Raw genomic sequence first — 12650 nt, 5'->3', positions numbered from 1 at the left:
TGTTTATGCTGGAGCTGAACCTGAGTTCTGTCTAGGCGAGAGGTGTGCTTGTGTGTATAAATAAAGAACAGCACAGTGCCTGACCAGGTGGTGGCGCAGTGGATAGAGTGTTGGACTGGGATTCGGAGGGCCCAGGTTCAAAACCCCGAGGTTGCCAGCTTGAGCACGGGCTCATCTGGTTTGAGCAAAGCTCACCAGCTTGGACCCAAGGTCGCTGGCTCGAGCAAGGGGTTACTTGGTCTGCTATAGCCCCATGGTCAAGGCACATATGAGAAAGAAATCAATGAACAACTAAGGTGTCGCAATGAAAAACTAATAATGATTGATGCTTCTCATCTCTCTCCATTCCTGTCTGTCTATCCCTCTCTCTGACTCTCTCTCTGTCTCTATAAAAAAAAAAAAAAAAAAGAACAGCACAGTGACTCCTGGTGATAAACCCAACAAAATCAGGGTACTCCTGCTCATGGAAACAGTGGATGGTTCGTGCTAAATTAAATTCTGAAGCAACCTTGCTACAAAGGCCACTGGACACAGATCCATGTGATGCTGTACCCCTCAAGGGTTTAAATATATTGAAAGCAAATAAACAAAACTAGATTTATTTTCTTAAGAAAAAGGATACAGAATCAACAGCTGTTTAAAATAAAGCGAAGGCAATGTGAATGCACTTAACTCTACTGAACTGTACACTTAAAATGATTAAAATGGAAAACTTAATGATATATGTATTTAACACACACCAAAATAAATAAATAGATAAAAAGGTGAAGGAAAAAAAGTAGATCAATTAAGAATGAGTGGTCCAACATGCAAAACTGTAGAGATTCTCGGCCCTAGGCTAATCAGACGCTGGGGGCTAGATGATGGGAAGAACTTCGTAGAAAAGCCAAGACTGGTTCATTTGACACCCCCCCCCCCCCATCAATCAACAGCTGAAATGGAACTAATGTGGTCTCAGTTAGCTGGACGCCATCTGAGGACCTGAAGAATCACAGGCTTAGACACAGGAACTTGGACAACAATCTCCAGGCAGGACCCCCCATCCTCTAGGGCAGGTTTTAGATGCTCCTGGAACTTGAGAATTGGGCTCCAGAAGCCAGTGGCCTAGATTAGAACCTTAGCTCTAATCTCTCAGTGTGGGGAGTACTAAACTCTCAGTGCTTTAGTTTCCTCACCTGTAAAATACAGATAATAACAGAACCTAGTCCACAGAGTTATTGTGAGGATTAATGAAGTTAATTATGTTAAACCGTCAGTGCCACGAACTTGCTAAATGCTCGGTAAGTTTCAGCGATTATTTTTTTCTTGTTTAAGATAAAAAAGTTTAGCAAGTGACTACCATTAAGAATAATTTATTTGAAGTTATGTAACAAGGTTCAGAAAAACTGTAATACTACTTTCTTAGATGATATCATTTCTGAGTCAGTTTAAAAGGAAAGTTGAAAGTTTAGGAAAAATGGCAAAAGTAAACCTCATGTAGCTGGTCTTGTAACTGAGTTCAAAATAGAAAATGCAGCATAACTCAATAGATTTTCCTTCTAGGTCAATTACAAAAGACAAGGTAATAATTCTCATTATGATACAACGGCAAGTAAAGCCTCAATTCGCAAGGCATCAATGAGACAGAGACACCGACCACTGCATTCCGTGTCTAATACTCACACTAGAGTTGGCGAAAATTGAATTTGAATTGGCTGCAGAATATCCTGCATTAGTCAAGTCATCATTGCTCTGCAAAGGTACAAATTCAACAGAGTGATTACTTTCACTGTGAAGAAGAGACAAAATTTGCATCTGTGAGGTTCTAAGTATTACTTACAGATTTATTACTAGGTCCATGTAGAAAATAGTTCAATGCTTGTGGGTCTCTAGAAAACAATAAAAAAGGGGAAAGCAACAATAAATATATTACCTATATTTAAGATTCCTTTTTCTAGGGTACAAAGAAAATGACAATATTAGCTTAAGTAAAATTATCTCCCTATTTTAAAATAATTTTATTAGTAGTTTTTTGTTTTACTTTTATTTATTTTTTGGAAGTTGTTCTAGTTCCTACTGTCACTCATTTCTGCCTTCTGGGACTTGTTAGAAAATAAGTTTAATGAAGGATAAATAAAGCATTACCTAATTATGTCCCCTATCATATCCAAGTTTCTTGTTTGTTAATTCACGCTTTAATGATTTTTATTTAAGAACACCCAACCGGTTTTAATATGTTTATTAGGTCGTCTTAGTAGAGCAAACATCACACATTTGGTTTCCCCTGATTTTGAAACAAGTGTCTTACCCAATGAGATCAAGGAGACACGAGTCGTCATCATCATCCATGACAACTAAGAGAAAAGGAACAAAAACACTGGTTCAGCAAAGTGATTGGTTCAAGCTGGTGGCATCCAGGCGACATAAAAAGCACTATATACTTTCCTAGACAAATAACTGTACTTCGTGTGAGTGTTTCCTCTAACTGCTTATTATTAGTGGGATTTTAATTTGTGATCAAGAGATTGAGTGTTCAGTTTAAACAGCTTTTATTGAACACAAATCCTTAACTTAAAGGCAAAAGGGAATCTGGACAAATCAAAGCAAGCTGGCAGCAGCCCCTCACACGCAGAGTCCCTGAAGGGACTGCAAACCATGGGCAGTAATTTCCTCAGAATGAATCATGAGCAAGGAGAGAAAGAATATTGTTGTTTTAGAGAAAATCCCATGGATACAGAAGTCTTTGCATTTTGTGACTGCATGTTTCCAAACACGGTGAGCCCTCTGGGTTTCTTGTCATCTCTCAGCTACCTTCAAGAAAACAGGAAAACTGGCTCTTCCTCCTTTTAGAGACAGAGGGGCACTGAAGTCCCAGGCAGCCGCTGCTACGGGCTCGGCCCCAGAGGTCCCAGGTTCCTCCTTGGGCAGCAACACCACCAGCTGTTCGATTCCCAACAATCTAGATCCCAACACTAGAGGGTTTCAAGTAGAAAATCTCGACCCAAATTCACCGGGCTCAACCGGAGCTCCGTGCCTGCCTCCCCAGCCACCAGCAGCATCTGCTCCCAGCACAATCACTGTGCTCTGGCTCAAACAATAACAACCCGCGAAGTCCAAGAGCAGCTCCCCCCTTTCTCCTCCCTTTCTCCTCCCTCCCCCGAAATCGCAAGATCGGGTAGACTTACACTACTGATCTGACACCTGGCAGCACTGCTTCCCGCCCATTCCGAGCCCTGCGTGGAATAATTTACATCACGGAGTGCCGGGCCAAGGGTTCCGGAGCAGTTGGGAAGGCCAGCGTGTGAACAGCAGTTGGACAGAGGAATGAAATCCTGAAGAGATGCCCAGAAGAGGGACACGCCCGGAGGAGACAGAAGGGATCATTTCGACTAAATGTTTTTCCTCCATTAAAACCGCCTTCTCCTCTCCGGTTCCCCTCAAATGCCCATCCTATCAGTCACAAGGCCAAACAGATACAAAGCTGACTCCTGCCACATGGAGGGAAACTTGCTTTCCTCAGGAAGGGTCTGGAGGGGTAAGTACCCCTGTTGTGGGACCTTCCCGCTGGTGGGTGAACTTGCTCAGTAGCTGGATGCTCTGGGTGTTTACAGTCCATCTGACCGACCCTTCAGGGGAGGGGAGGGGGGATGTGTGAGACAGGAGGAAGAAAGAGTGGGAAAGTTTATCAGAAGGTGATCTCGTGGCTAAAACTGTGAGGGGCAGCCGGTTAAGTGACGTCGGCTCGTAGGACTGCGATGCGGAGCTACTCCAGGGCAGGCTAGCTGACCTTACTAACAGAAGGGGACTTTCGACGAGTGAAAATCGCCCAGGAATAAAAACCCAGAAAATTGTCATTAAACAGGTATAAAGAAATCTGATATTTAATGTGGTAGAACGGCACTAGCCACAGCTAAGCTCTGTATGTGCCACGTGCTCGTCTCCCAGACACCACATCACGGGGACTGAATTACACAACTATGATGTATAATTAAACCTACAAAGTGGAAATTATTTCTTTTAAAGATTTTATTGATTCATTTTTTAGAGAGGGGAGAGAGAGAATGAGAGAGAGAGAAGAAAGGGGAGGAGCAGGAAGCATCTACTCCCATATGTGCCTTGACCAGGCAAACCTGGGGTTTTGAACTGGTGACCTCAGCATTCCAGGTGAGGCTTTATCCACAGGCCATCCCAGGTCAGGCCTGTTTCTTCACTTCAACATGACTATTAATTTAGAATTTCACTCTATTCTTGATACATTCATTTTTTTAAATGCTAAACAGTCTCTGGAACAGATTAATTGATAAAAATGTAAGTAAAATATAACTTAAAAAAAAAATAACCTGCTTGGTCAAGGCACAAACGAGAAGCAACTGCTACCAGTTGGTGCTTCCTGCTCCCCTCTCCCTGTTCTCTTTTTCTCTTCTCTCCCAAAAAATCAATACATAACACCTTGAAGAGAAAACAAAGCCCCAAAGCCCACAACACCTTCATGACTATCCCAGCTGCCTCATTACTTCACACCTCCTAGTTCCTAGGCCAAGATGCCCGAGGATTAACAAACAGACTGAGAAAGAGTCAGCACCAGTCAGTCACTGTACCCAGGAATCACTGCCGCTGGGACTTGCAAACACAGAGGGCACTGGCTACCCTGCAGTTCAAAGCGACGTGCCCTGGCCAATGGTTCAGTGGATAAGGCGATGACCCAGTGAACCAGGGTCGTAGGTTCGATCCCCAGTCTGGGCATGTACAAGAAGCACTCAATGAGTGCACAACCAAAGTGATAAGCTACTCCTTGATAGTCCAAATAAAAGAACAACTTTCCAATAGTGGATGCAGTTAAAAGCCACAATCAAACCACACAGGCTGCTCAAGCATTTGACTTCACAGAATGCTTCCAGGGGACATCCGCCCTGGTCAGTGGCCTCAGTCCCAGCAGATAGGCCTACTCCTTCCCCCACCCCGGGTAGAACTCTATGAGCCGTTATAGTCAGGGTACCCGGACAATTCTACTTTTTTAAAGGGCCACCATCATGTCTGACTTTAAACAGTTTCAAATTACAAGAGGTGACCCTTATCCCTCTATCACCAGGCTCTACATAGTGACAAAAATACAGTTATAATACAGCTTAATCCCCAGGAAAGGTCTACTGGAGTAAATTTACCAAAGTCAAGTTTGTACCAAGTACGGTTTGACTATGATTCTATAGTGGGAAGACAATCTGAGGGCCAGAAGCTGACTCAAAAGTGAAGAGTTCAGTTTTATTCGAAAAGATTCCCCCTTTACTTCGGGACTCTTATTAATTAAGGTTCTTTTTCCAGTAAAATAACAACCTTGAAATCACTAGGTGGGCCTCCGGTAACAGGTGAATTTTATAAGGCTGTGTGAAATATAAGTCCCCCTCTAAAGGAAAACCCCTAGATCAGTGGTTAAAAACCACGTTGTGGCCCGATGCACTTGAGCAAGACACGGTCCTCTCAGTAACAGAGGCTGACAACAGTAGAGTCTGTCATGGAGGGAAGGGGTGGTAGCTCCCTGACGGGCAGGCACCCCAAGAGTTCAGAAATCACTGCCCCAGGTAACAGACTAGCACTCTTAAAAAATTAAAGCTAATATTTAAAATGGTTCCTAAGTCAACAAACACTTTGAAGAATACCTTTAATCAAGAGAACATGGTGTATCCACTTGGCCTTTCCCACAAAAAAGAGAGAGAACACAGTGTAAAAGTGACATTTCAAATCAGAGAAAAAATGTTAGTCATATAGATAAATGTATGATAATTTTTCTTACACAAAAATCAATTCCAGGTGAATCTCTATGAGTTAAACAGGGTAGGAGTAGGGGAGGAGAACCTTTAAGAACTAGACTAACACATGGGAGCATTCTTTTTTTTTTTTCTTTTTCTTTTTTTCTTTATTCATTTTTAGAGAGGAGAAAGGGAGGGAGAGAGAGAGAGACAGAGAGAGAGAAGGGGGGAGGAGCTGGAAGCATCAACTCCCATATGTGCCTTGACCAGGCAAGCCCAGGGTTTCGAACCGGCAACCTCAGCATTTCCAGGTTGATGCATTATCCACTGCGCCACCACAGGTCAGGCGGGAGCATTCTTTTATTTTATTTATTTATTTTTTTAAATAGAGAGAGAGAGAGAGTGAAAGGGAGAGAGATAAGAAGCATCAATTCTTCATTGCAGCACCTTAGTTGTTCATTGATTGCTTTCTCATATGTGCCTTGACCAGGGGCTCCAGACCGTGCTCAAGCCAGCAACTTTGGGCTCAAGCTAGTGACCATGGGGTCATGTCTATGATCCCATGCTTAAGCCAGTGACCCTGCACTCAAACCAGCGACCTTGGGCTTCTGAACCTGGGTCCTTAATGTTCCAGTTCAATGCTCTATCCACTGCGCCACCACCTGGTCAGGCAACAGCGAACTCTTTAATGATGTGAAGATTAAGGTGCCAACCTTCCCCCCAGTGGTAGAAAATCTACATATAATTTTTTTTTAACTTCTTGGTTGATTCTTTATATGTGCCCCAACCAGAGATCGAACCCACAACCTTGGCATATTGGGATAATGCTCCAAACAACTGAGCCATCTGCCCAGGGCTGCATGTAACTTTTGATTCACCAAAAACTTAACTACAGCCTGACCTGTGGTGGCGCAGTGGATAAAGCATTGACCTAGAATGCTGAGGTCAGGTCGCTGGTTTGAAACCCCTGGCTTTCTTGGTGAAGACACATATGAGAAGCAACTACTACAAGTTGATCCTTTCCGCTCCTCCCAACCACCCTTTATCTCTTTCTCCTATCTCTAAAATCAATAAATAAAATCTTTTAATAAAAAATATAAAACAAACGTAACTAGAGTTGTCCCTCAGTATCCATGGGGTTGTAGAATCCCCAGTAATACCAAAATCCAAAATGCCCAAGTTCCTTGTATAAAATGGCATAGAATAAGGCATCCACGGATTCCTAACTGGAAATGAAGACTGTTTTGACCCATGGTTGGTTGACTCCTGGATGCAGAACTAGGCTAGGGATACAGAAGGCCAACTGTATACTTATAGAAAAAATCCATGTATAAGTGGACCTGTGCATATCAACACATGCTGTTCCAGGGGCAGCTGAACTCAGAACATTTAAAGCACTCTAGTGGTCTCGAGAATAAGCCACACCAGCTATCTTGAAAGAAGTGTCTTAAAGACAGTTTGATTTTCATTAAGATCACAGATTTCAGAGACCGCCAAGGCAGAGAGATAAAGGAAGACGAGAGGCTATTAAGAATCTTTTTTTCATATGGGGTAAATAATCTGAGCTCTTATGTCAAGTAGTGTACTGGTTTCAAGAACAGATATTTCAGTTAAGCTAGCTAAACAAACTAATTCTACCTATGTTATAAACCAGAGCAGCACAAGAGCACTTAAAAAGTTGTAACAGGATTTCAAATACTTTATGAAATGAACTTTGGTATATGATTGCTATAACATGTTTTGTTCCAGTACTTTAGTTGTTCACTGATTGCTTCTCGTTGGTGCCTTAATGGGGAGGGGAGGATTAAGCCAAGCCAGTGATCCCTTGCTCAAGTCAGTGACCTTGGACTCCAGTCAGAGACTTTGGGCTTCAAGCCAGTGACCTTAGGGTTTCAAACCAGGGATCTCAGCATCTCAGGTCAACACTCTATCCACTGCATCAGCACCAGTCAGGTGGTTCCTTTCTTATATGCTCTTTTCCAAAACAAAACCTAGTGAAAATGATTAATAAGCTAAAGCTAAAAGACTACTAAGAGCCTGGCCTGTGATGGCACAGTGGGTAGAACGTCGACCTGGCATACTGAGGACCCAGGTGTGAAAGCCCGAGGTCGAGGTTGCTGGCTTGAGTGCAAGTCTCATCAGGCTTGAGTGTGGGTTGCCGGCTTGAGCATGGGATCATAGATATGACCCCATGGTTTCTCAGTCAATAACCCATGGCCCACCTGGTCAAGGCACATATGACAAAACAATCAGTGAACAACTAAGGTGCCACAACCACAAGGTGATGCTTCTCATCTCTCTCCCTTCCTGTCTGTCTGTCCCTGTTTGTCCTTCTCCATTCTCTCTTAAAAAATTCTTTTAAACTTATTTATTGAAAGGGGGGAAAGAGAGAGAAGCAGTCATTGGTTGATTCTTGTATGTGCCCTGACCAGAAATCGAACCTGCAACCTTGGTGTATCAGAGTGATATTCTAACCGACGGAGTTACCTGGCCAAGGCTCTTCATGCTTCTTGTGCTTGGAGTTCATGAAACTTCTAGGATCTGTAGGCTTGTAGCTTTCCTTCAATTTATAACAAATTCAGCTATTATTTAATACAGTGGTCCCCAACCTTTTTTTGGCCACAGACTGGTTTAATGTCAGAAAATATTTTCATGGACCGGCCTTTAGGGTGGGACAGATAAATGTATCACGTGACCAAGACAAGCATCAACAGTGAGTCTTAGACGGATGTAACAGAGGGAATCTGGTCATTTTTAAAAAATAAAACATCATTCAGACTTAAATATAAATAAAACGGAAATAATGTAAGTTATTTATTCTTTCTCTGCGGACAGGTACCAAATGGCCCACGGACCGGTACCGGTCCGCAGCCCGGGGGTTGGGGACCACTGATTTAATCTATTTTGTGTCCTCATCCCTTCTTTAGGGACCCCAATTACACGTATAGAGTTCGGCTGCTTGAATCTGCTTTATGGTTCACTGATGCATTCCCCCCACCCCTCAGTCCTTTTATCTCTCTGGCTTTCATTTAGAACAGTTTCCATCACTTTCTTCAAGTGTACTAATCCTTTTTTCTATAGTGTCTAACTTGCTGTTAATCCCACCCAATGTACTTTTATTTTAAAACATTGTAGTTTTCCCCTCTAGAAGTTGGGTCTTTGTGTGTGTATACACACACACACACACACACACACACACACACACACATCTTCCATAATTTTATTTAATATATTAAATATTTCCTTTATCTTTGTGAACTTATGTAAAATAGTAATAACATTTTAATGTTCTTCTCTGCTAATTCAATCATTTGTATCATTTCTGGGTCTGTTTCTATTGATTGAATTTTTTTCCCTTTTCATTATGGGTGGTATTTTTCTGCTTTTCTGCATGCCTAGTAATTTAAAAGAGATTTATTGATTTTAGACAGAGGAGAGCAAGGAGAGAGGAGAGAGAGAGAGAGAGAGAGAAAGAAGGGGGGGGTAGGAGCAGGAAGCATCAACTTATAGTAGCTGCTTCTCATCTGTGCCTTGATGGGGCAAGCCCCGGGTTTTGAACTGGCGACCTCAGCATTCCAGGTCGAGGCTTTATCTACTGCGCCACCACAGGTCAGGCATGCCTAGTCATTTTAGATTGGATGACAGACATTGTTGATTTTATATGACTGAGTTTTGGATATTTTTGTATCCCCCTAGATATTTTTGAATTTTGTCTAAGATACAATTAAGTTACCTGTAAGCAGTTTGCTTCTCTTGAGGTTTGCTTTTAAACTGTCAATCATGGATCTATGGCCAATTTTGCCCTATATTGAGGCAATATCCTTCTGAGTATTGCACATGAAGTTCCATGAACTAGAAGGATTTTTACACTCTTGCAGGTGGGAACAAACACTTCTCTGCCCTGTGTGAGCTCCAACTTTTGTTTTCTCGAATCCTTGGATTCTTTCCCATGACTTGGGTAGTTTGCCCACACACTGGCACTAATCAGTTATCAGCTGAAGACTCGAGGGAGACAATGCAAATCTCCAGGGTTTTCTTTCGGTATAGCTCTCTCCTCTCTCCAGTGGGTGGAAAAGAATTCATTATCCATTTAACAAACATTTAGCCCTGGCTGGGTGGCTCAGCCGGTTAGAGCGTCATTGGGATACACCAAGATTGTGGGTTTGCACACACAGTTCCTGCTATCACGATTGCAGGGGCTTCCCTGATCTCTTGCCCTTCCACCAAAAAAAAAAAAAAAAAAAAAAAAGATTGCGGGTTTGATCCCCACAGAGCACATGCAAGAATCAAGCAATGAGTGTACAAATAAATGGGACAGCAAATCTATATTTCTCTCTCTCCCAAATCAATCAATAAAAATAAATATTTAGCACCTACTATGTACCAGGTACTGTGTTAAGGGCTGGGAATATCAAAAGAGTATGACATAAAATATAATAAATGTGAATTCCCTTAACATTTTTGTAGAACTCTAAAAGTAAGGCTGAGCCTGACCAGGTGGTGGCACAGTGGATAAGAGTATCAACCTGGGATGCTGAGGACCCAGATTTGAAAACTGAGGTTGCTGGCTTGAGCCCAAGGTCGCTGGCTTGAAGCCTAAAGTTACTGATTTGGGCCCAAGGTCACTGGCTTGAGCAAGAGGTCACTTGCTCGGCTAGAGCCCTCTGGTCAATGCACATATGAGAAAGCAATCAATGAACAACTAAAGTGATGCAACTATGAGATGATACTTCTCATCCCTCTCCCTTCCTGTCTGTCTCTCTCACTAAACAAACAAACAAACAAATACATAAAATAAAAGCAAAGCTAAAAAGTGAATAATTGGTTTAAGCAGACAATTTTCCAATGAGTATCATGATCAAAAAGTTATGCTATAAAATGCCACTTACCCAGGGCAAGAAACTGTTTATGCCAGTTAGGACATACAATCTTCTCATTTATTTACTGTAATTGTTAGGAGCTTGCAAATTTTGTAATTGTAAGACTATGTGAAATCTTCAGGCATGGTTCCTGATTTTAGGGCACTCACTTTCTTTTGGAAAAGACACGCAAAGTTCATTACAATGCAGTGTGAGAAGTGCTAGTTTCTGGCAGGGTCCCCAAGCTTCTTCAGGTGAAGTTGCTGGTCATTTTTGTGAAATAATGACATTTTATTAGAAGAAAACATGACTATATTTTCACTGTTGTACCCATATGTAATAAAAAGAAGGCTGTCAAACTCAACATGATGGGCTCTGAGTTCCTCAGTTGTTTTTTTGTTTGTTTGTTTGTTTGTATTTTTCCGAAGCTGGAAACGGGGAGAGACAGTCAGACAGACTCCCGCATGCGCCTGACCGGGATCCACCTGGCACGCCCACCAGGGGCAATGCTCTGCCCACCAGGGGGCGATGCTCTGCCCCTCCAGGGGGTCGCTCTGTTGCGACCAGAGCCACTCTAGCGCCTGGGGCAGAGGCCAAGGAGCCATCCCCAGTGCCCGGGCCATCTTTGCTCCAATGGAGCCTTGGCTGCGAAAGGGGAAGAGAGAGACAGAGAGGAAGGAGGGGGGGAGGGGTGGAGAAGCAGATGGGCGCTTCTCCTGTGTGCCCTGGCCGGGAATCGAACCCGGGACCTCTGCACGCCAGGCCGACGCTCTACTACTGAGCCAACCGGCCAGGGCCATCAGTGACTATTTTTAAGTGATGTTGCCTGGGGACCTAAGATTCTCCAAGGCGTGTTACAAGGAATATCTTGTGTACATGTAGTCTGACTGACACAAAGCTGGTTCCGGGGGAAATATTTTCAGGCCTCTCTTCTTCACCTTCCTTCAATCTCAACTGCCAATTTTGTGCCAGATTGGGTGGAGGGGTGGGCCCCAGGTCTAAACCAAGGAGGGCATCAAAAGAGACTGTTGGTTGAGTTCCCAAAGTCTTTGCTGAATCTAGATTCAGACCTGTGGTGGTTCAAGAGATACCAAACTCTGAAATCTACAAAGGCCTGCGGGCATCGGCAGGTGCCCTGGACTGTGCCCATTCACTCACAGAGCCCAGTCAGTAATGGGAAAGAGCTGTGGGTATCAATTACAGCGCCATTACAGTGGGAAAGGACTGACTGCAAATATAAATGTTCCTTACAGACTGTCAACTAGAAATAAACAGTATAAGACAATATTACATATTCATCTTCTTACCTCCAGGAATAGCACATAAACAGGAATTATAAATACTGAATAAAAATTCAGGGCTTAAATACAGAGCAGCTGTATTGTATGCAAAGATTGCGTTCCTAAAGCCCTTGCATAATTAAAAACACACAATTCTAGATTAACCCTGACAAAGAAAGTTATAATTTTCTAGACTTCATCATCATTGAGATTTTGCAATTCCTGATGACTTATATATTGCATTGTTAAAAATTTTTTAGATGTAATAATAAAATTTGGACTGTATTTTTAAAAAGGGCTTTATCCCTCAGAGATCCCTACTAAATAGGTATAAGTGAACTAACCTCACATCAGGGAGTTACATCAAAATAATACAGACTGAAGCCGGGGGTTGAAAACACGGACTCCTGTCTCCCCCACGCCCTCCAGAGATTCTGATTGACCAGAACTACTATGGGGTTTTCTCCCTGACCCTCTGAGCTGGTCACTCTTTTCCCTCATGTTATAGCGCATGCTTGGGCACATTTCAAGGCAAACCTGTCCCCAACTGAAGTCAGGTAGGACCTGCAAAGGGCCTCTGGTCAGCTCAGAAACACAAACTGAGGCAGTCGACTCTCAAAACTCAGGGGAAGGGTTCAGTTTCTTGGTAATCTGACTAAAGGAAAATGTTGGTGAAATTAATTTATTTTTTAATTTTTCCATTGATTTGGGGGGGTAGTGGGAGAAAGAGAGAGAGAGAGAGAAAGAGAGAGAAAGAGAGAGAGAGGGAAGCATCAATTCATTGTTCC

General features: G+C 42.8%; 1 protein-coding gene across 7 annotated transcripts in view; it reads right to left on the bottom strand.

Moving 5' to 3' along the window:
* The window catches only part of BICRAL (BICRA like chromatin remodeling complex associated protein), a 215157-nt gene that overhangs the window by 33326 nt on the left and 169181 nt on the right, over positions 1–12650 (bottom strand). For 5 of the 7 annotated variants that reach the window (XM_066249430.1, XM_066249010.1, XM_066249105.1 and 2 more), the window contains 3 exons: positions 2288–2333; positions 1820–1868; positions 1663–1731 (listed from right to left, as the gene is read on the bottom strand). In XM_066249430.1, coding sequence (XP_066105527.1) covers positions 1663–1731; positions 1820–1868; positions 2288–2328 — 159 coding nt within the window. In that variant the 5' untranslated portion in view covers positions 2329–2333. Of the gene's footprint in view, positions 1–1662; positions 1732–1819; positions 1869–2287; positions 2334–3164; positions 3520–12650 lie in introns of those variants that run through there. The other 2 variants (XM_066249191.1, XM_066249514.1) reach the window with 2 other exon arrangements.

This window comes from Saccopteryx bilineata, chromosome 1, assembly GCF_036850765.1.
Source record: "Saccopteryx bilineata isolate mSacBil1 chromosome 1, mSacBil1_pri_phased_curated, whole genome shotgun sequence".
Taxonomy (NCBI): domain Eukaryota; kingdom Metazoa; phylum Chordata; class Mammalia; order Chiroptera; family Emballonuridae; genus Saccopteryx; species Saccopteryx bilineata.
Note: the sequence above shows the minus strand (reverse complement) of the source record. Positions and strands in the feature narration are given on the sequence as shown.